Source organism: Heterodontus francisci, chromosome 1 (assembly GCF_036365525.1).
Source record: "Heterodontus francisci isolate sHetFra1 chromosome 1, sHetFra1.hap1, whole genome shotgun sequence".
NCBI lineage: Eukaryota > Metazoa > Chordata > Chondrichthyes > Heterodontiformes > Heterodontidae > Heterodontus > Heterodontus francisci.
This window is the reverse complement of record NC_090371.1, coordinates 282,906,216-282,930,883: the sequence shown is the minus strand read 5'-3', so window position 1 is coordinate 282,930,883 and position 24,668 is coordinate 282,906,216. Positions and strand designations below refer to the sequence as shown.

Below are 24,668 nucleotides of genomic sequence, written 5' to 3'. Positions count from 1 at the left end.
TTCCTCCTGTGAAGATATGATCTGTTGTGGCAGGGAGCAATTTCACAGTCAGTTGTCATCCTAATGACAACAACGATTTGCATTTTTAGAGCCTTAAATGTAGAAAAATGTCCCAACTTGCTTCAAGGAGGTGTCATTACAAAATGGACACTTAAGCAGAAAGTTACAGTGCCGTGATTAAATTAATGAATAGAGAGAGGGCCAAGAGTGAAATTTCACCTGCAGCTGACAGGCTTGGGCTTTTTGGTTGATTTGATTGGTCATAATCCTGCAAATTGCTCTTACATAGTAGAAAAACAGGCCACTCGGCCCAAATAGTCAATGCTGAAGTTTCTGCTCAACTCAAGCCCCCTCCCACCCATCAAGCTTTCCCTTAAATGCATTTAAACTATTCACCTCAACCACTCCCTATGGTAGCGAGTTCCACATTCTCACCACTGGGTAAAGAAGTTTCTCCTGAATTCCCTGTTGAGTTTATTAGTGACTGTCTGCCTTATATTGATGGCCTCTAGTTTTGGTCTTGCCCACAAGCAGAAACATTTTCCCTATGTCTATCCTGTCAAAACCCCCTTCATAATCTTAAAGGCCTTTATCAGGTCACTCCTCGGCCTTCTCTTTTCCAGATATGTGCAGGTTCTCAGAAGTGCTTACAAACACCAGCCATGCAGCAAGCATATCAGCTCATTAATGATATGTGGGTGAGAGTGAGTCTAACTGAAGTGTATTAGTCAAAGTGACATTTTAGCCAGCTCCCCCTCACTCCGACTCTGCTGTCAGCACAGCTGAGGTCTTGTAGTTATACACCTGAGCAGGGTAGCTTCAGGAACAGGCAGTTCTTTTTTGAATTGCTCTGGTTTATATCAATAGGAGGGTTTAGAGTTCCATCTATAGAGATTACTAAAAATCTATGCACACATACAAAAAATAATTTAAAAGGCTAATGGCATGTTCGCCTTCATGTCAAGAGATCTGCAATATAAAGGGGTGCAATCATCCTCTGTGGTATCATCAGAACTGGGTTGTAAGACACTTCCTGCTGGCTAGCATGAATATATCAACATATTAAAAAATAATCTTACCTGCACATGCTACCTTTCAGTGTTTTCCGTTGTAAATTCCCACATCTATGTTGATAATGGGAACTGTATATGTAAACCTGTCACGCTGTAATTACACCCTCCCACCAGCTGCAGCATCACACCAGCAGGAGGGGTAATTACAGCATGATAGATTTATATAGGCACATTGAAATCTGAAAGTTGGAATTTAGATTTACAATTCCTTCCTTCCTTATATTTTCAATGATTTTAACTGAATTAGATCAGTGTATCCTGGTCTATTTATCACCTCCCTCTAAACCCACTTCACCCAAAGACTGTACTTAGTCAAAATTTCCTGTGTGCATAGTCAATGGCCATTGATGAAGCTAATCTAACTCTGTAATAAAAAAGACTTAGATTTTTATAGAACCTTTCATAACACCAGAAATCCTCAAAGTGCTTTACAGCCAATGAAATAATATAGAGACTGTTGTATCATAGGAAACATAGTGGTCAATTTGCACACAGTAAGATCCCACAAGCAGCAATGTGATGTTGGTTAAGCGATAAATATTGGCCAGAAGACTGGGGAGAACCCCCCTGATTTTCTTTTAAATAGTGTCTGAGATATTTTACATCCACCTGAGAGGGAAGACTGGGCCTCAGTTTGATATCTCATCTAAAAAACGTAACTTTGAAATGCTCCGTTTCTTCCTTCAGGCCTCAGTCCTCAGCGGCTGTGTATTAGAAAGTTGGGTATTGGGAGTCAATTAGAAAGTACTCCTAATTTTAATGACTAAAAATAATGTGTCTTAGGTGTGGTGACTTCCACTCCTTCCGTCTTTTAAGGTAACAGTAGCATAGTGGTAATGTCACCAGGCCAGTAGTCCAGAGGTCCAGAGTAATGCTCCAGAGATGTGAGTTCAACAGTTCATGGCAGTTGGTGGAATTTCAATTCAATTAGTTAATAAATCTGGAATGAAAAGCTAGTCTTAGTAATGGTGACCATGAAACTACTGGATTATCGTAAAAACCCATCTGCTTCATTAATGTCCTTTAGGAAAGGAAATCTGCCATCCATACCTGGTCTGGCCTACATGTGACTTGAGACCCACAGCAATATGGTTGACTCTTAACTGCCCTCTGAAATGCCCTTGCAAGTCACTCAGTTGTATCAAAATGCTTTAGAAAAGTTGAATCCTGTCTATCAGGAAAAATATATCCTCACTCTTTCAATGATGGTTAATTTTATGATAAATCTATAGCTATTGCAGTGTTTGAGGTTTGTGCAGAATGTCTAGAGGGAATCTGGGGAGGTGGCATTCTTTGTGTTCCTTTCTCGAAGACTGATTCTTTCACACTATTTCACAGATGTTAATTCAAGTCTTCTTTGGAATGACACTGATTCAGCAGATTCAGCAGTCCTCTGGCTCAGCAATAGCACCACTCAAATGGTAAGTGTTCATCTGTCATTCTGCGGAACACATCTGTCCTCAGACAACTTTCGAGAGCGTGACTGTGGCTCCGGGCTCCAATGGACATCCTCGTACGCTAGATCTGTGCTGGTTGTGTTGGAAAAAGTTTTATTTAAGGACACCTCATAGCATTTGATAAATCTAAATGTAAACGCTGACAGAAGCTGTTATTGGTTATTATTTTCCTCACAATCACTTTTAGAAGTGTTGGGTGGGGTTGTGGTTGGGAATGGTTTATAGGTGGTAGGTGGGAATGCAATTACTCTGAACAACTTGAAGGTGAAAATATGCATTCTTCCAATTCTGGCCTCTTGACCACCCTCGATTTCATTCCCTCCACCATTGGCACCGTGCCTTCAGACGCCTAGGCCCTCAGCTCTGGAATTCCCTCCCTACTCCTCCCCTTTTCTCTACTTCTCTCTGCCTTCCTTGAAGACACTCCTCAAAACATACCTCTTAGACCAGACTTTTGGTCAACCATCCTAATATCTCCTTCTGTGGCTTGTTGTCAAATCGTGTCTGATTATCGCTCCTGTGAAGCACCTTGGGACATTTCCATAGAATCATATAGCACAGAAGGAGGCCATTTGCCCAATCATGTTTGTGGCAGCTCTTTTAAAGAGCTATCCAATTAGTCCCACGTACCCACTCTTTCCCCATATTCCTGCAATATGTTTCCCTTTAAGTATTTATCCAATTCCCTTTTGAAAGTTAGTATTGAATCTGCTTCCACCGCCCTTTCAGGCAGCGCATTCCAGATCACAACAACTCGCTGTGTAAAAAAAAGTTTCCTCATGTTGTATCAGATTCTTTTGCCAACTTCCTTCAATCTGTGTTCTCTGGTAACCTGCCAGCTGAAAGTTTCTCTTTACTTACACCATCAAAACCCTTCATAATTTTGAACACCTCTATCAAATCTTTGTGTAGCTTATGTCAAAGGCACTATATAAATGCAAGATGTTGTTGTTGCTATATTCAATGCTGAGCCATCTTGTCAGAGTCTTATTGGTGATAGCCAGTAGAATTGTTGGATATATAGGTACAAAGAACAGTACAGCACAGGAACAGGCCATTCGGCCCTCCAAGCCTGCGCCGATCTTGATGTCTGCCTAAACTAACACCTTCTGCACTTCCGGGGCCCATATCCCTCTATTCCCTTCCTAATCATATATTTTTCAAGATGTCTCTTAAACGTCGCTATCGTATCTGCTTCCACCACCTCCCCTGGCAGCAAGTTCCAGGCACTCACCACCCTCTGTGTAAAAAACTTGACTCACACATCCCCTCTAAACTTTGCCCCTCTCACCTTAAACCTATGTCCCCTAGTAACTGACTCTTCCACCCTGGGAAAAAGCTTCTGACTACCCACTCTGTCCATGCCACTCATAACTTTGTAAACCTCTATCATGTCGCCCCTCCACCTCCGTCGTTCCAGTGAAAACAATCCAAGTTTTTCCAACCTCTCCTCATAGCTAATGCCCTCCAGACCAGGCAACATCCTGGTAAACCTCCTCTGTACCCTCTCCAAAGCCTCCACGTCCTTCTGGTAGTGTGGCGACCAGAATTGCACGCAATATTCTAAGTGTGGCCTAACTAAGGTTCTGTACAGCTGCAACATGACTTGCCAATTTTTATACTCTATGCCCCGATCGATGAAGGCAAGCATGCCGTATGCCTTCTTGACTACCTTATCCACCTGCGTTGCCACTTTCAGTGACCTGTGGACCTGTACGCCCAGATCTCTCTGCCTGTCAATACTCCTAAGGGTTCTGCCATTTACTGTATACCTCCCACCTGCATTAGACCTTCCAAAATGCATTACCTCACATTTGTCCGGATTAAACTCCATCTGCCATTTCTCCGCCCAAGTCTCCAACCGATCTGTATCCTCTGACAATCCTCATCATTATCCGCAACTCCACCAACCTTTGTGTCATCCGCAAACTTAATAATCAGTCCAGCTACATTTTCCTCCAAATCATTTATATACACTACAAAGAGCAAAGGTCCCAGCACTGATCCCTGCGGAACACCACTAGTCACATCCCTCCATTCAGAAAAACATCCATCCACTGTTACCCTAGGTCTTCTGTGACTGAGCCAGTTCTGTATCCATCTTGCCAGCTCACCTCTGATCCCGTGTGACTTCACCTTTTGCACCAGTCTGCCATGAGGGACCTTGTCAAAGGCTTCACTAAAGTCCATATAGACAACATCCACCGCCCTTCCCTCATCAATCATCTTCGTCACTTCCTCAAAAAACTCAATCAAATTAGTAAGACAGGACCTCCCCTTCACAAAACCGTGCTGTCTCTCACTAATAAGTTCGTTTGTTTCCAAATGGGAGTAAATCCTGTCCCGAAGAATCCTCTCTAATAATTTCCCTACCACTGACGTAAGGCTCACCGGCCTATAATTTCCTGGATTATCCTTGCTACCCTTCTTAAACAAAGGAACAACATTGGCTATTCTCCAGTCCTCTGGGACCTCACCTGTAGCCAATGAGGATGCAAAGATTTCTGTCAAGGCCCCAGCAACTTCTTCTCTTGCCTCCCTCAGTATTCTAGGGTAGATCCCATCAGCTTTGTGCTGGAAGTGGTGTTTTTGCAGAGAAGCAATGGTAGTTTGGATTGATGCAGACTGACTCCAGATATGTGTGGATTGGACCGAGTGACATGCAATTTGCCGATGGGAGTTTAAAGTTCTGCTGAAACCCCCTTCACAAGGTCCTGATGAGACCCTCTCCCCTCTCCTCGACCGCCACGAGGTTGGGTTGTAATTCTGTTTCAACCACATTTTGAAATATATACAGATTATTTTTTTTTAATTGACGGTAATTCGTTTTACTTCAGGAATTCGTTGTTCTGATACGGTTGCTCTTTCTAAAAAGAGAGAAAGACTTGCATTTATATAGCGCCTTTTGCCAGGTGCCACAAAGCGCTTTTGAAGTCTAGTCACTGTTGTAATGCGGCAGCCAATTTGCACACAGCAAGGTCCCACAAACAGCGATGTGATAATGATCCTATAATCTGTTTTTAGTGATGTTGGTTGAGGGATAAATATTGTCCGGGATACAGGGGAGAACTCCCCTGCTTTTCTTTTTCCTGTGCAACCTTCTTGTCTGCTGCAATTGTTTAAAGTTCCAATTGTTATTGCCTCACAAAGGGTGCTTTGAGGCAGCTGTTAGCTAGGTCTGCATGTCAACACTCAAAAACAGGCCGATCCCACACCCACCATCTGAACTGTCATCTGCTCACCTTGGCTGTGTCATCACAACCGGATCCAATACATACAACGAGAGAGAGAAAAAGACAAAAACAAGAGGGAAGCTCATTCCAGATGAGTAGCTACCAGCCAGCTCCCCAGCAGAATTGAAAAGGGTTTCCAATAGTTTATTCTGCCCACTCACGTTGGGAAAAGCCACAGCAACGCTTAATGGAGGAGAACTTGGGAAAGGCGTTTTATCTGGACAGTGGATATAGAAACAGGAGGGGCCATTCAGCCCCTCAAACCTGTTCCATTATTCAGTTAGATCATGATTGATCTGTACCTTAACTCCATCTACCTGTCTTGGTTCTGTGACACTTAATACCCTTATCCAACAAAAATCTATCAATCTCAGTTTTGAAATTTTCAATTGACTCCACCTCAGCCTCAACAGCTTTTTGAGGGAGAGAGTTCCAGATTTCCACTCCCCTTTGTGTGAAGAAGTGCTTCCTGACATTACTCCTGAATGACCTGGCTCTAAGTTTAAGGTTCTGTCCCCATTGTTCTGGACTCCCCCCACCAGAGGAAATAGTTTCTCTCTATCTACCCTATCAACTCCTTTAATTATCTTAAAAACCTCAATTAGATCACCCCTTCATCTTTTATACTTGAGGGAATACAAGCCTCGTCCAAGCAACCTGTCCTCACAATTTAACCCTTTTAGCCCTGGTATTGTTTTCGCCACAGGACAGAAATGTTCATAAGCCACGTAGACTTCAGATTGAGATGGCCAGTAGCAGACAGTGGGAAACAGATATTTTCTGACAGCTAAACTATTTCTTCAGAACAAAAGGATCTGGATTTTATTTTGTAATTTGTGTGAGGCAGTCGCGTGATAGCGGCAGCAGGTGCACCATATGACACTGAAGACCTTGTTCCCTGAAGTCAAAGGTCAAACATTTAGTTACCAGCTTGTGTCTACTTCGTGGCTCCAGACCTCTACAGCAGAGAGAGAGAGACTGAGAGACAGAGAGAGATAGAGAGAGACAGAGAGAGAGGGAGGCTGAGAGAGAGAGAGAATGAGAGAGGGTGACTGCAAGAGAGAGAGCAAGAGACGAAGCCTGAGAGAGAGAGGGAGACAGAGAGAGAGAGAGAGGGAGGGAGACTGAGAGAGAGCAAGAAACGAAGCCTGAGAGAGAGAGGGAGACAGAGAGAGAGAGAGAAAGACTGAGAGAAAGAGACCGAGAGAGAGCCTGAGAGTGGGAGACAGAGAGAGAAAGACTGAGAGAGGGAGAGCAAGAGACAGAGAGAGAGTCGGAGAAAGAGAGAGAGCAAGAGACAGAAAGAGACTGAGAGAGAGAGCAAGAAATAGGCAGCACTTAGAGGGATAGGAATGTGAGGCCCTGAAATTTACTTTAACTTGAGGCCTGGAACCAAAGCCTGACAGAGAGTCAGTGACGGAAGACTAAAAGGATAGATTTGCAGTCTGAGCTACAGTGAAACTTATCCAAATGGACACTTATTGAGAGACCCAAATAACTTGCATGGTAAAATAATGAGGCATTCTGAAATCACGGATGCTCACAAATACAATTGCAAATACAGGCATAGTCTGTGCAACCTGTCCTCATAATTTAACCCTTTTAGCCCCAGTATCATTCTGATGAATCTGTGCTGCACCCCCTTCCAAGTAATATCAGTGTCTGGGACCCACCCAGCTCTCAATGAGTCCTGGGTTTGCATTGAGACTCATCACATTTAGATGAGTTGCACCATTTCTTGAATGGACCGGTAAATCCCATTCATAAATCAAATGACAGTTTGTAAATATGGTAGTTGTTGGCTTTTAAGTGGGTTTCTGCTACACACCCCAAATTAGATTGCAATCTACCTGCTCATATTACCACAATGCACAAAACATTAAATTGCACAATGGAGATTTGTTTGCAGACACTTGGCAATAAATGCCAATTACACCAGATACATGGGGAGTCCACAGAGCAAAGATTTAATATAATCACATGGGAGATCTGTATGTCGATTAAGCTAATAATGATGGTTGAAATATACTTTTGGAAACCAAGTAACTGATTGCTGCCCTATTGAATGATTTAATAATGAACTCAACAAAGTGTTATCAAGGAAGATTAAAAAAAAGATTGAATATTACAGCAAAGAATTAGCCCATGGAGTCAGCTCTAATAACTTTCTCCAGAGGACATCCAGTCTAATCCCACTCAACCCTCCCCCCTTAACTTATAACATTCCTCCTTTTCAAGAAACTATCTAATTTACTAATGAAAGAATTTGTGGCCTTTGCTTCATTGACAGTTTGACAGAGGTTTACAGAGTAGTTTGACTTAGTGATGTGACTTGAATTGCGTCCAACTTGGAAAAGTGCCGAAAGGACCAAGAATTACATAGGCATTAACATCAGATGCATTTGCTTGCGGAGCACACAGCTGGGGCCTCTTTCACTCTGAGGGAACTTGCATTTGACAATTGAAAGGGAGAGGGAGAAAGAGAAAAGGAGAATGCCTCAGTTTCCTGTTCCAAACATTTTGTCGGCAGTTGGAAGTTCTCCGAATTTGCCTCTTGCGTTGAGTGGAACAGGCCAACCTCCAGAGTATGCGTAGCTGTTCAGGGCACTTCACTCATGACTGCACACGCCAGGAAATCACAGGCAAGAGGCTCCAGTATTGGCCTAGTCCCACAATCTATCAGTGTTCTTTTTGTCAATGAGTTAATGTTGTGTAGTTTCTGCTACGCCTCGAAGGGATGTGGATAGTGCAGTGAATTTGCACACTGGCCTTTCATCTTTTATCTGAGCTTCAGACCACTCAACATTGATGAGATGAGCTCGGGATGGTGAGCTGGTTAAGTACACCCTCCTTACAGCCTTGTGTTCAATACCAGCCCACATTAATGAGATCAGAGCCTATTGGTTCAGATGCCAACATTAAAAAAGAACTTGCCTTTCACATCCTCAGCTTGTCCCAAAGCACTTCACAGCCAATGGAGCACTTTTTGAAGTATAGTCATTGTTGTAATGTAGGAAACGCGGTAGCCAAATTGTGCACAGCAAGATCCCACAAACAGTAATGTGAAAATAACCAGATAATCTGCTTTTTTAGCTGTTGGTCGAGGGATACAAAATTGTCCCAGAACTCAGGGGACAACCTCCCTCTTCTTCTGCAAAATAGTGCAGTGGGATCCTTTACATGCAGCTGAGCGGGCACTGTGAGTGTCGGCCTGCATGAGTGCTCAAGTCTCTGTAGTGGGACTTGAACCTGCTGACACAGAAGCGAGAATGCAACACACTGAGCGCCAGCTGATGCACTATCACACTGCTCCAGTAAGAAGTACCCTCTGAGTTTGAGGTTAAATTACAGTAGTTGGCTTTTCAAACATCAAGTACATTGTATCTGACCCAAAAGTACTTGTTGCTGAAACTTGCTGTGAAAAGTAGAAAGACGCCCAATTTTCCACCACTAATAGGGGAGATTTTCCACTTTGATGCTCCCATCAAACCCCCGGGAAGCAGATTGAAAAACTGCCAACCTCCAATTAACGGATGGAAATTCTCGGTGAGAGTCGACGGCAGAATTTTCCAATATGCTCTAGGAGCTCTGAAAAAGAAAATCGTCCTTCAAACACAACAACTGGTATTTATAAAGCATCTTTAACATAGTAAAATATCCCAAGGCACTTCACAGGAGCATTATCAGACAGAATTTGACACCAAACCACATAAGGAGGTATCAGGGGTAATCGGGAATACACAAGAGACCAGAATTGAGAGGAACGCAGAGATCTAGGGGTTGTCGGACTGGAGGAGGTTATAGAGATAGGGACAGACAACTTCCTTCACCTTGACAAGTGCAGAAACAGTGCGATATTTCCAAAGTGCAAACTCCCTTGTCAATTGATGGTTGCCAATAGAAGTGCTGGGAGTTGGCAGGAACATGAAAGGCCAGTGTTATTGTTGTAAAAGTGAGACACAGGCACAGTTCACCTCTCTGAGATTGTGCATAATATCTCTCACTGCAAGTTGACAACAGTTTGTGCTGGAGCTCCTTGCTTCATTCCATTTCTGGTTTTCTGCTCATTTTTAAATTGTTTTTTTAAAAAGTTTTTCAAACCTGATAAACCTTATCCAAGTGCAGTAAATGGCGTGGCGACTGTGTCTCATTTGCTTAGGAGGCTTAGAACTAGGGAAAACCAGTGTTCATACTGTACACTAATTGAGGGGCCAGGGAGGGTAGGAGAGGGGAAAGATTTCTTGCAATCTCATGTGTGTCAAACCTGTTGCCAAACAACTACTGAGGATTGATCCAGTAATATATAGAAAGAAAGACTTGCATTTATATAGTGCCTTTCATGACCACCAGACGTTTCAAAGTGCTTTACAGCCAATGAAGCACTTTTGAACATTGTTGTAATGTCGAAAATGCAGCAGACAATTTGCTATGTGATAATGACCAGATAATCTGTTGGCATTTGGTTGAGGGATAAATATTGGCCAGGATATTAAAGAGAACTCCCCTGCTCTTCTTTGAAATAGTGCCTTGGGATCTTTTACATCCACCTGAGAGAGCAGACAGGGCCCCAATTTAACATCTCACCTGAAAGACGACACCTCGGGCAGTGCAGCACTCACTCGGTACAGCACTGGAGTGTCAGCCTTGATTTCTGTGCTTAAATCCTGGACTGGACCTTAAACCCAGATCCTTCTGTCTCAGCTGACACTAAATGCCAAGTATTTCAGTCAGTGGCTCTTCACATTTTCTATGTTATTTTTGGAAGGTGCAGGAAGGTGTGAAATAAGTGAAGGGTAATAGCTACAGACACATGTTCTTTGGTCGACTCCTGATGACCAATGTGTCTCTTACAGTGATCTTGCTACTCAGACTGACAAAGGGTGGGAAGTGGTGTTCTGCAAGGATCAGTGCTGGGACCACTGATGTTCACCATTTACATATACGATTTGGACTCAAGAATCAGAAGTACAAATTCAAAATTTGCAGATGACACCAAATTGGGGGCCCAGTTAATAGTGAGGACGACTGCAACAAAATACGAGAAGACATTAATGTGCTTGCAGAAGGGCTTGCAATTGGCAAACACACAAGCAGTCAAGAACACAAGAATTAGGAGCAGGAGTGGGCGATTCAGCCCTCGAGCCTGCTCCGCCATTCAGTACGATCATGGTTGGTCTGGTTGTGGCCTTAACTCCACTTTCCTGTCTGCCCTACATAACCCTTGACTCCCTTATCTAACTGAGCCTTGAATATATTCAATGACCCAGCCCCCACTGCTCTCTGGAGAAGAAAATTCCAAAGATTGATGACCCTCTGAGAGAAAATGAATTTCCTTATAGATAAATATGAGGTGATGCATTTTGGAAGAAGCAGGAGGCTTCATACTGTTTAGATAAGTGTCTAAAAGGGGAACATGGGGATCTCGGGGTACAGATACACAAGTCACTAAACATAACAAAACCGTTAATAAGGTCATAAAAAAGCAAATACGTGACTGGGGTTCATTTCTAAAGGAATAGAATTGAAAAGCAGAGACATTATCTCAGGGCAGCGCAGTGGTTAGCACCGCAGCCTGACAGCTCCAGGGACTCGGGTTCAATTCTGGGTACTGCCTGTGCGGAGTTTGCAAGTTCTCCCCGTGACCGTGTGGGTTTTCGCCGGGTGCTCCGGTTTCCTCCCACAGCCAAAGACTTGCAGGTGATGGGTAAATTGGCCATTGTAAATTGTCCCTAGTGTAGGTAGGAGGTAGTGAATATGGGATTACTGTAGGGTTAGTATAAATGGGTGGTTGTTGGTCGGCACAGACTCGGTGGGCCGAAGGGCCTGTTTCAGTGCTGTATCTCTAAATAAAAAAATTATGATCAAGTTGTAGAGAACCTTGGTTAGACCACACTTGGAGTACATCATGTTATAAAAAGGATACAGAGGTACTGGAGAGGGTGGAAAAGAAACGTCACACTTCTCAGTAATGATGTCGAGTTCCAGAAAAGTGATTCTGTTTCTCTTCCCTGCCCAGAACACAAGCATTGACTGGTCCTCACTGTCAAAGAAGGATTGCTTGAAGTACGGAGGCAACATGGTTGGTGCGAGTTGTGACTTTGTCCCGGATGTCACTTTGATGTCGTTCATCCTTTTCCTTGGTACTTACACCTGCTCAATGGCTCTGAAGAATTTCAAAACCAGCCCATATTTCCCAACCACAGTAAGTCAGTAGGATTAACACTTGATGTCTTTCTCTCCCCAGTGACTGCTTAACCTGTTTAACTCATACTGTGCACAATACTAACAGCAGACAAATATACAGTGTTCACCTCCGGACGGTGATCACTGATATTCAGCATAAGATATGGTTGGATTCTTATCTAATAGGGAGCTGAATCTGTTTGTGACCATAACCTGTATCAAACTAAGCTGTTCAGTAACATTATCAGTCATATTTTGAATATTAAAGCTTAAAAACATATTTGGATGGTTGTCTTCTTGGTGTCTTAGCTGTAAGGGTCCTATCTGGAGTACATTTGGGCGGTCGCAGAGTAACTCCCTGTAAAGATGGCACCAGACCATTAAGCCAAGCAGAATTTGGTTCGACCACACTTGGAGGACTGGGTATAGCTCTCACCTCCATATTGTGAAAAGGGAGATATAGCCGCACTGGAGAAGGTGCAAAAAAGATTTGCAAGGATGATATCAGAACTGAGAGGCTAGAATGATCAGGAAAGACTGAATAATCTGGGCTTCTTTTCTCTAGAAAATAGCAATAGACTATTACCCACTGTTTGGCAACATGGTAATATTAATGGAAAATTTAAAATAATAACAGAATGAATTAAGGAAGAAGTTTGCAATTTAAGAAAGTAATCTAGAGGGTAGTTTGAATGTGAAATTCTCTATTACAAACCAGATAGAGAATCCATACATTATTTCAAAAGGAAATCAGATATTTGCTTGAAAATGAAGAAATACAACTGGTTTAGAGAATGAGAGTGTGAGATAGCTCGTGTGGAGTAAAACAGCAATGCACTCGATGGGTCAAATGGACTATTATTGTGCTGGAACATTCTCTGAATCTGTGGAAAATACTGCAATCATTCTTAAAATGATGTGGAAACTATTAAATGTGCTGATACTATGGGCTGGATTTTTGTTCTCCCCCAGGCTTAAGGGTCCGTGGTGGGGAGGGGAGAGTGGCTGGAAGATGCCTCTGGGAGAGGGCCGCCACACACCCCGACACCGGGAGGGCCCGGCCTGATATTGCCGACAGAGCGAGGCCTCGTGGCGCCCCACCCAGCTTGGTGACGGGACCGCCATTTAAATAAATTAAAATTACTGAATTAATTATACTTACGCAGCCGCCTTCTGTCCCGGTGCAAACTTCCTGCCGCTGGCCGGCACTCCCGTGCCTTCGGATCCCCGTCCCAGGAAACGAGGTGTCACACTGGTGGAGAGGGAGAGGAGCTAAGTTTCTCAGTGCGGGAGGAGGGGGGAATGGAGTCAAAGTGATATCATTGGTGTAGGGGATGGTGGGAAGGGTGTTAAGTTAAAGTTAGTGGAGGGGGGTTGGTCGAAGGTCAGGTCGACAAGGTCAGTGTTTTGGGGGGGGAGAGGGCAAGTAATTAATGTTATGGTTATTGGGGGGGTGGGTGAGGGGCAAAATTCATGTATTTAATTTTTTTTATTAACTGTACCTCTAAATCTTTAAACTTAACGGAAGGGCTCGAAGCCCTTTAAAAATGGCATCGGCACCTGCACACAGGCAGCTGACGCCATTGACGGGGACGGACTGGCGGACCCCTCCCTGTGATTGGAGGAGGAGGGGACCACCCCGGCCATTCAAATGAGCCGCCGCACAGAAGATTGCAGCGGCTCTGTGACATGCGACCGGTGGGAGCAGGCCGCCGTTTTCTTCGCCAACCACCAATCTCGGAGGCGGGTACAAAATATTCAACCCCTATGGATGGGATTTTGTGTGGCTACGTGAGGAGGGGTCGGAGACGGGGGAGCATGGAGTATTGCGAGGGGTGTTGCGGTGGGGTGGGGAGGAGGGCCAATCGCCAACCATCTTCCCGGGAGAGGCCGATAATGGCCTTCCCGCCCAGAGGCTAATTGAGGCTCTTAAGGACCTCTTCCCACTACCGCTGGGATCTCACTAGCGGCCAAAGCGGAGCCTCCGCCACATGGCGAGGATGCCTTGTAACATGAGGCAACCCTCCCTGCGGGCTTGGTGGGGGTGGGGGCCCCTCCTTTGTGGGCAATTTGTGGCCCATGGAGGACCTCCACTGGGAACCACTTTACCTCCAGGACCACTCAGCCCAACCTCCTGGACTGGATGAACACCTCCAAGACCCCCCCTCACTGGGCCCTTCCGGACTCACCCCGGCGACTCTCCCTCACCTACCTCTGGTCAGGGGTTCCAGTGCTCGGCCTGGGTCCGAGGCATCAGCAGTACCGGTAGTGGCCACTGCTCCCGGTGGTGCTGCTGAGCTGCCATACCTCTGATTGTCCGACAGCTCATGGGGGCGGGATCCCCATCCATACAGGGACGGGATCCCGGCTCCTAAAACTTTGATAGAAAAGGACCGGAGGACTGCTGCAGGGGGCCGCGAAAAGGCCGAGGTGGGCCTTCTCCTGCCTTTTCGTCCCGATGCAGGGAGCCTGGCTCCAGCACAAAATCGAGACCTATATCTGCTGCTTCTGGAAATAGTCAGTAACTTGAAACAGATTATGTCTGAGGCAAAAGTGTTCAATCAACTGTATACAGAGTGCAGCATAGCTAAACTAACCCGGATGTTATGCAGGATTGAGACTGTTGCTAACAAAACTTACTGAACAGATTGGCTGGGTTGTATGTTTCTGTGCAGCATCGAATCTCCCAGCATCCAACACACCATTCAATCTTGTAAACAAGATGACATAATGGAGGTCTTTAAGATTATGAAAGGGTTTGAGAGGGTAAACGTAGAGAAGATGTTTCCACTTGTGGAAAAGTCCAAAACTAGGGCCCGTAAATATTAGAAAGTCACCAAATAGGGAACCTAATAAGGAATTCAGGAGAAACCTCTTTACCCGGAGAGTGGTGAGAATGTGGACATCGCTACCACAGGGAACAGAAAGGAATAGAAGGATATGCTGATAGGGTGAGAGGAAGTAGGGAATAGGCAGAGGCTCATGTGAAGCAGTCCCTGGGATGGCAGGATTGTTTTATGAGGAAAGACTGTGGAAACTAGGCCTGTATTCTCTAGAGTTTTGAAGAATGAGAGGTGATCTCATTGAATCCTACAAAATTCTACAGGATGTGACAGGGTGGATGTAGATAGGATGTTTCCCCTGGATGGTGAGTCTAGAACCAGGGCACATAATCTCAGAATAAGGGGTAGGCCATTTAAGACTGAGATGAGGAGGAATTTCTTCACTCAGAGGGTGGTGAATCTGTGGAATTCTCTACCCCAGAGGGCTTTGGAAGCTCAATCATTGAGCATGTTTAAGACAGAAATCTATAGATATCTGGATACTAATGACATCAAGGAATATGGAACTAGTGTGGGAAAGTGGCGTTGAGGTCGATGATCAGCCCTGATCTAACTGAATGGTGGAGCAGGCTCGGCGAGCTGATTGGCCTACTCCTGCTCCTATGTTCCTATAAACACCAGCATAGACCAGTTGGGCCGAATGGCCTGTTTCCATGCTTTAAATTCTATGTCATTCTATATAATTTGGACAACTTGCCATGATGTTGAGCGAGAGACTATCAGGAGGAACAGTTTTGTAATACGGATGGAAATCTGTGAGGGGCTCACCTGCACGTTCCCAACATGTGAGTTTGCAAGTAGGGTGCTTCCATAAAGGTGGCTTTTTAGTGTTGGGACATTGAAAGATCTCTGCAGTGTGGTTGGGGGTGGATTGGGATGGAATGCTGCCCTGTGACATTTCATTATGGTAGAGGAGAGGAAGCGTTACTCTGTGTGCTCCTGACCTGCCAGTCCTTGGTGATGATATTGAAAATATCACTCATATCCCAGCACTGACCTCACTTGCCTCAGCCAGCAAAAATAATTCAACCGAGTAATCAAAACTGTTCCAGATAAAAGTAGTGGTTTTTCAACAATAACTTGCATTTATATGGCGTCTTCAATATAGAAAAACATCCCAAGACGCTTCACCGAGTAAAATTTGACACTGAGCTACATAAAGAGATATTAGGACAGGTATCCAAAAGCTTGGTCAAAGAGGTAGGTCTTTAGGAGGAAGAGAGAAATAGAGAGGCAGAGGGGTTTAGGGAGAGAATTCCAGAGTTTAGGGCCCAGGCAGCTGAAGGCATAGCCACCAATGGGTGGAGCGATTAAAATCGGGGATGTGCAAGAGGCCAGAATTAGAGGAGTGCAGATATCTTGGAGGGTTGTGTGGTTGGAGGAGGTTACTGAGGTAGGGAGGGGTTGAGGCCATGGAGGGATTTGAAAACAAGGATGAGAAGTTTAAAACTGAGCAGTGAACACAGGGGATGATGAGTGACGGGACTTGGTGCGAGTTAGCACACAAGAAGCAGAGTTACAGATGTACTCAAGTTTGATGGAAGGTGGAAGGTCAGCCAGGAGAGCATTGGAATTGTTGCCCAGATTGTAAATGTGGTACATTGGAGCACATCCTAATCCTGCAAGCCTTCCATGAGAAGCACTGTTATTGTTCCACAAATCTGCTTTGGGAATTCCCAGAATGAAACTGTTGGGACACACCTCAGTATCAGTGTGACTGAGAGTAAGGGCACTCTTTAGATCTACTTCAGATCCACAACACAGACATAGTTGCTGGATTTAAGATAAAACAAATGGGTGGGAGCACATAGATGATTCAATTTCAGGTGACCACCCTTTGGGTTTGGGATCTGACCACTCGGGCACGCAGAGGGTTTTTTGCCTGTGCTCTCTCTGCTCCTGTTTTATATCTATATTTATTTAGCTCTATTTCAATCACCCTGGCACTCTCATAACAACCTGCCCTGGCACTGTCTGGTAATGATTGGTGGCCACCCTGTAAAGGAAGAAAGAAAGATTTCGCATTTATAAACAACCTCTGTCACAACCTCAGGACATTCAATGAAGCAGCAAAATGCAGCAACCAATTTACGCACAGCAAGATCCCACAATCAGCAATGTTTTGGTTGCATGCTCACTCTCATTTTTTTTTTAAAAGAAGGAACGACCTGATCCCATGCAACAGGCCTAAGGTGCCCACCCTAAACCGAAGTTGGCACCATGCTAAATTATGAAGAGGGGGCCAAGATTGATAGTAAGGCAGTGGAAACAAGGGCATATTTAGTTGGTTGATTCTTCTATGCATCTCCAGGATTGATGTGCTATTAGTTCCATGGGTGTGTCTCTGTCAGCAGCTGATGAGAGTTAAGGGATTTTTTTGGGCTGGATTAATGTTGTAATGATTTGGTTGATTGCTTTTTGAAATTAGGAGAGGCATTTCACTGAGCTTTATGTAACTGGAGGTTAATAATAGCAGTTGTTTCTGCCCTGTACAGGGAATGGGCTTGATCAGCTGAATTGCCTTTCCATTTATCCACTGTTCCTTGTGAACTCCAGCCTCAGGTCTCTTCCTGTTCTATAATCAGCATTCAGAAGGGACACAGAGAAAAAAAGAAGGAGCTACCCTTCAACCTATGGCCTGGTCACACCACTGAAGCCTGGAGCTTGCTCCCTGGTCAATCATAAACATTCCCTTTGATATGTGTGCACAGACACATATATTCACACATACACACCCCAACACCCAGACCATTACACACAGATTCCCCGCCACACATACAGAGGGGGAATTTTATGCTCTTCCCCGTGCCGGGTTTGGAGACAGGAAGAGTATGTAATTGGGTGGGATGGTGGTGAGGCGGACCCTGCCACATTCTCGCCTCTGCCGAAATTAAGTCCAGGGAGGGAAGGCCTGTGAACGGCTTTCCCACCCCGCGGCCAATTGAGGCCCTAAAGTGGGCAATTAATGCCCAATTAAGGGCCTCATCACGTCACCTGTCACCACATGGAGAGCACGACAAGAAAAACTGTGTGGGTTGCTTGCCAGCTGTGGGAGTGGGGGGGGGAGGGCGGCAGTGGGAGGTCCTTCGTTAAAAGGCACTTAGTGACTGAATGGGGAATCTGGCATTGGGAAGTGGGGGGCGCCTGCTGAGAGCTAATCCCCCTACCCTTGCTGCTGACCCCCCTACACCCCCTCTCTCGTGACCCCCACCCTGCGAGACCACTCCCGCACTGACCTACCTGTGGCCTGGGCTTCGGGTAGGTGCTAGAGCAGGAACAGTCACTGCCTCCTCGATGATGTTGCTCAGTTAAAGGGCTGTCAGCCTCTGATTGGCCGGCAGCTCTCAATGGGCGGGACTTCAGGCGTCGGGGTCATTGATCCCATGGATGGCCCGCTGCTGTCTACTTAAGTGCATAATTGGCACTGGATTCGGCGGGCCTAGATTTGACAGGCCTTCCACAGAAAAGGCAACTCAGGGTACTCGCCGGTACTTTTGCCGAAGGTCGAGACCCCCACTGCCCGGATAAAATCCCGGCCATTGTGTCCCTCTGTGCATGTGTGTGTCTGTGTGTCTCATCCTTTGCAGCTTCTAAACCGAGTGCAGCACAGCCACAGCATTCTTCGAAGCTCTGACTAAAACAAAACACGGGCCAACTGACTCGGTGAATAGGCCAATTTGGTTATTGCTTTGAATATGTGATTCTTGGCTTGAAGCTGAGCTCAGTGAGTTACTCAGCTCTTGCACTGTGTTCCAGCAGAGCCGTGTAAGCAGTCAACTTAAAGAAAATGCTTTGAAATTTGAGCACAGGACTTTTACACTGACTGAACACAGAAATCCATCAAACCTTGCACCCTGTGCCAGTAAAGCTCTGAGGAGCTTTGTGAAGCAGCCCATCCTGGGTTTGCCAAAGTAAATGTTCGTTTGACTGTTGCCTTATCACCAGCAATGCCTAGGTCACTTTGTCATCCTTCCCCAGGCTTTGTGCTTTAATTTGAAAGTTGCTGCTAGTCAAATTGTTAAAGGGCAATGGGAGCACGTGCATTACATGGCAGGTGTTGGGAAATCGATGAGGAACATGTCCGAAAAAATCAGGGGAAGTACAGCCACAATCCCAGTGAACATAAGCCCTGTGTTGGGAGTGCCACTTCTTAAAATGTCCCCCCATCACTACGCTCCCCCCCACCCCCCCCCAACCCCGCACTCTCTGTGAACTAACAACAACTTGCATTTAAATGGCGCCTTTAAGTTAGTAAAACATCACAAAGTGTTTCACAAGAAAGTTAACAAACAAAAAATTTAACAGCGAGCCACATAAGGAGACATTAGAGCTTGGTTAAAGAGATAGGTTTTAAGGAGTGTCTTAAAGGCGGAGAGAGAGGTGGAGAGGTGTAGGGAGAGAATTCCAGAGCTTACAGCCTGAATGACTGCAATGAGGTAAGGAATTGATGTCTTCCTCTCTCGCAGGGATACGAAGCTTGATTCTCCAATAAATCATTGGGAAGACAGAAGTCATTGTTCTCAGTCCCCACTACAAACTCTGTCCCTCCACCTGACAAGAGGCTGAACCAGACAGTTCACAACCTTGGTGTTGAGCGTCTGACCATGTATCAGCGCCATCACTAAGGCCGCTTATTTCCGCCTCTGCAAAATTGCCCGACTTCACCCCTGTCTCCGCTCAGTTGCAGCTGAAACTCCCATTCATGCCTTCGTTACCTCTAGACTTGACTATTTCAATGCACTCTTGGCGGATCGCCCACATTCTACCATCCGTAAACTTGAAGTCATCCAAAACTCTGCTGCATGTGTGCTAACTCGCACCAAGCCCCATTCACTCATCACTTCATGCTCGCTGACCTACATTGGCATCAATTTTAAAATTTTCATCCTTGTTTTCAAATCCCTCCATGGTTTTGCCCCTTCCTATCTCTGTAATCTCCTCCAGCCCCACAACCCTCCAAAATCTCTGCATTCCTCTAATTCTGGCCTCCTGATATTAATTGCTCCAGCATTGGCGGACGTGTCTTCAGCTGCCTGGGTCCTAAGTTCTGAACTCCCTCCCTAAACCTCTCCATCTTTCTAGCTCTCTTTTCCCCTTTAAAGCCTTAAAAACGCTCATTGAAACCTACTTCTTTGACCGAGCTTATGGTCATTTGCCCTAATATCTCCTAATGTGGCTCGGTTATCTAATTATGCTTTATAACCATCCTGTGAAGCACCTTGGGACATTGTGAAACATTAAAGGTGCTATGTAAATATATGCTGTTGTTGTTAATTCTGGGGATATGGGGTGCAATGAGAAGGGTGCTTGCGGCTGACTTGGTTTGTTTCAATGCCTCTGGTATGTTGCATTTACTCCTGAGGCACAAGCACTGCCCAATCAATTTTACCCCTTATGCTGCTTATTGCCTGCATGAGATAGAAGAGTTTTACCTCAGTTGTGGTATGCTCAGTATGTATCAAATCCGTGTGGAGGATTGTGAGAACCTTTCCCCCTCTCCACCCACATCTCAATTATACTGGATCTCCTGAATAGGTGTGTTCCATCCTCAGACTCCATTTGTTTGCATAGATATTGCCTGATGTCAAACGAAGTTTTTTTTAAAGAATTTATTTATTTGACTCCCCACCCCAAAAATAATCTCCCCTTTGAACACGCAAGGCTAGATTTTCTGGAAATCCAGTTTCTGATCCATTACCCTGTTTTTCCAGAATGGGAATTTTTCAATGTAAACTTTGCTTATAGTTAGTGGTTCAAAAAAAGCTTACCCCTACAGCACCTACCCTCCTGTCGCACCTTGTCCCCTGGTTACCAGAGACTGGGATGAGTGCTACATGTGAGCTGTGTGAAACTGGAGACTCTAAGCGAGGAGTGATCAGACAAGCAAGGGAAAAGAAAGAGATAATCAGTTAATTGCATCAAGGCAGGAGCTGCCTGTAACTCGAAACTTGAGTGGAAATTCCATTTGCTGTCAGAGATATGTTACACAGGTAGGAGGCTGGTACCAAGACTACTGGAACTCTACCTTTTCATGTGGATTCTTATGATGCCTGCCCAACTCACTAATAAATCTTCCATCGCACAGTGAGCGAATTAGAGGAAGAGTTATTGAACCTTCTCAAGTTAGGAAGCCACTTTGTGCCCGGTGAATTATTTTTGGAAAAAAGTAAACTGTTATGTAAACAAATGCAGCAGCCAGTTTGCACACAGCAAGATCCCACAGAAGGCTGCAGTGTTGAATGACCTGCGTTTGGCTGAAAGTGGAGGCTTGGTCAGACTGCCGTGTTAGCATAGGCTGGTTACACAGGTCATTTATATAATGCTTTGCACAACCTCAGCCAGTCCTAAAGTGTAATACAGCCGATGAAGGGCTTTGGAGTTGTTGTAAGGCAGGAAGCGCAGCAGTCAGTTTGCGCATAGCAAGCTGCCGCAAACTACAACATGATAATGACCAGTTAATCTGCTTTAGTGACAGTGGCTGAGAGATAAATGTTGGCCAGGACATCAGGGAGAACTTTCCCCGCTCTTCGAAATAGTGGCCATTGGATGCTTATATCCAAGCAAGAAAGCAGATGAGACCTCTGTTTAACATCTTATCTGACAGTTCGGCTCTCCCTCAGTACTGCACTGAGAGTGTCAGCCTGGATATGGCCCAAGTATTTTGCAGTTGGATTTGAAATCAACCTTCTACTCAGAGGTGAGAGTACTATCCAACGAGATCTGGCTGAAACACGGTCATGTTAGCTGTAAGTAAAACCCTCTGATCATGCATTGTTATTTGATTTAATTCTCTGAGGCCTGCAGGTGTATCTCACCACCAGTACAAAGTGTGGCCTGGTTGCAAGTTTTAGTTTAAAAGTATGGGGCTTGATCTCAAATTCCCAGAAATTAAGGATTGTTCAGTAGTTCCATTGAGATTTCTCTGATTCTGCCGAGTAACAGAAACTCACAGAAAAGTAAATCACTTTCAGAATTGATGATTGAGAAGAGTGTCGGACATGGTGGAGGCAGAAACCCTCAACTCATTTAAAAGGTACCTGGACGTGCACCTGAAGTGCTATAACCTACAAGGCTATGGACCAGGTGCTAGAAAGTGGGATTAGATTGGGCGGCTAGTTTTTCCAGCCGGCGCAGACACCTTGGGCTGAAATGGCCTCTTTCTGTGCCGTAACTTTTCTGAGGTTCTATGACATCTCAGAAGCTGAATAAATCTTTCACTTGCTGCTGTTGGATTGTTGTGTGTGGGATAGGATAGATAGGAAGAAACTATTTCCCTTAGCGGAGAGGTCAATGACTAGGGGGCATAGATTTAAGGTAATGGGCAGCAGGTTTAGAGGGGATTTGAGGAAAAATTATTTCACCAGGAAGGTGGTTGGAATCTGGAACGCACTGCCTGAAGGGGTGGTAGAAGCAGGAACACTCACGACATTCGAGAAGTATTTAGATGAGCACTTGAAACACCATAACATACAAGGCTACAGGCCAAGTGCGGGGAAATGGGATTAGTTAGGATGGGTGCTTGATGGTCAGTGCAGGTGCGTTGGGCCGATAGGCCTGTTTCTGTGCTGCAAAACTCTATGACTATCTGTTGCATGTCATTGTTGTAGTAGTAACTGTAGCATAGCTATGGCGCTGTTGATAAAGTCTAGGAGTCTAGATTAGGTCAACTCATAACTCTTTATTATTGCATACATTACTATTTACACTCTCCTCAAGCCTCTCTAGCTAGCATCCTTTGTGCTGCTACCCTCTTCTTCCAAAGCCCATAATCATGTGACTATTATATCATCTCTACAGTGGGAGGGGCTGCTCTCACTGTCTCCAACATTAACCCTTACATGTCCTTATACTACAGGATCCTCGATCATTCATTGTCCTTTTGTTTCTTTCCCAATCAGATCCGGAAGTTGATAAGTGACTTTGCCATCATTCTGGCTATTCTGATCTTCTGTGGGCTCGATGCTCTGGTTGGAGTAGATACACCAAAACTTATTGTGCCAAATGAGTTCAAGGTTTGTTGATCATTTTATTCTTTGTTTTCTCGTTCCTTATAAATGTGAGGCGCTTTCCAATGCTGCATTCCATTTTTGGTTTTGTAGTTACATTGAAACTGTACATTGCTCCAAATCTATTTCCCTCAGTAAATCACTCCCTTCGAAATCTATCAGCGTTAATTATCTCGAATTGTGCCCTTATGGTGTATTCATTACGTAGCATGACTTGGGAAAATCCTTTTCCAAGATAGGTGATTGGATAAAATGCAAGCTCCAATCTGGTCCAGGCTGGTATACGTAGGAAAGCAGTGTCGATGTGCACAGTTCTTTTGTCAGACTAGCCTATTAATAATAGGAGCCAAAGCTAGTTAGACTTAACAGTTTTGAAGAACTTGCACTCTACTTTGTTAGTTTCCAACCTATTCTCCAAATGTGACCTTTCACTGTATAGAATCATACAGCACAGGAGGAGGCCATTCGGTCAATCGTGCCTGTGCTGGCCCTTTGAAAGAGCTATCCAATTAGTCCCACTCCCCCGGCTCTTTCCCCACAGCCCTATAAATCTTTTCCTTTTCAACTATTTATCCAATTCCCTTTTGAAAGTTACTATTGAATCTGCTTCCACCGCCCTTTCAGGCAGCGCGTTCCAGATCACAACAACTCACTGCGCAAAAAGTGTCAGGTGGTCGTGCCCAAGGTTCAGGGTCCTTCGGTTGGCGAGCTGCCCTGTAACTCACATCTTGTTGCCCATTTCTCTCCGTAGAGCTCAGCCTCTCTCCCTTGCTGCCAGCAGTCCAGCAGCAACAGCTGAGAAATGTGCCTGAAAGGACAAAAGACTCAACTAAACAGCTGTCCGATCAAAGCAACTTTTGTGTATACCAAAAACAAGCATAAACTACAGGTTTTTGCTTCAATGAACAGCCTGCGATCCTGTACAGAAGCAATCATAATTAAATAAACACATATAGACACAAGCCTTTGGGGCAGGTTACAGTGATGGCATTTATGATACTACCCCAGACAGCTATGGATGTTCAGTCATTGACTATATTCAAGACTGAGATGAATAGATTTTTGGGCACCAAGAGACTCAAGAATGTGCAGGGTTATGGGGAGAAGGTAAGGGAGTGACACTAGGCAAAATGCTCATTAGGAGAGCCGGTGCAGGCACAATGGGCCGAATGGCCTCCTTCTGCACTGTAACAATTCTGTGATTCTGTGATACAGGGATCAGACGGGAAAGTGGAGTTGAGGTAAAGGTTGAACCAGGATCTTATTGAATGGTGGAGTAGTATCGAGGGGCGGTTTGGTCTACGCCTGCTCCGATTTCTTGTCTTCTTAAAAGTTAAAGGATTCAAGAGATGAAAGAATGGGCAATAACAAACAATGGATCATGAGACAAAGTGAGCAGAAACTCTAGGTCACGGTGTGAATGGTTTGCACTCGCAGTGTGGATCTCAGCAGAATACGAACTGAGAAGCAAAGACTTGCATTTATGTAGCACCTTTCACCACCTCAGGATGTCACAAAGCGCTTTACAGCCAATTAAGTATTTTTTGAAATGTAGTCAGTGTTGTAACGTAGGAAACATAGCAGCCAATCTGCGCACAGTAAGCTCCCACAAACTGCAATGTGATAATGACCCGATGATCTGTTTTAGGGATGTTAATTGAGGAATAAATGTTGGCCAGGATAATGGGAGAACTCCCCTGCTCCTCTTCGAAATAGTGGCTATGGGAGCTTTTACATTCACCTGTTTTTGATTGCTACCCACTGAGGCACATGACACTAAAGTACTTTCGAACTGTTGCAGTGTATGAAATGTTGTAGTGATATTACCACCTCTTGGTTCCTGTCCAGTGAGGGTGTAAGTGTGACCCCCATA

The 24,668-nt window shown here is 44.9% G+C and overlaps 1 protein-coding gene across 5 annotated transcripts in view; it reads left to right on the top strand.

The window, feature by feature from the left end:
• Positions 1 to 24,668, top strand: part of slc4a4a (solute carrier family 4 member 4a) — a 192,627-nt gene that overhangs the window by 126,413 nt on the left and 41,546 nt on the right. For all 5 annotated transcript variants that reach the window (XM_068046541.1, XM_068046551.1, XM_068046571.1 and 2 more), the window contains 3 exons: positions 2,412 to 2,494; positions 11,780 to 11,965; positions 22,688 to 22,801. In XM_068046541.1, coding sequence (XP_067902642.1) covers positions 2,412 to 2,494; positions 11,780 to 11,965; positions 22,688 to 22,801 — 383 coding nt within the window. The remainder of the gene's footprint in view (positions 1 to 2,411; positions 2,495 to 11,779; positions 11,966 to 22,687; positions 22,802 to 24,668) is intronic.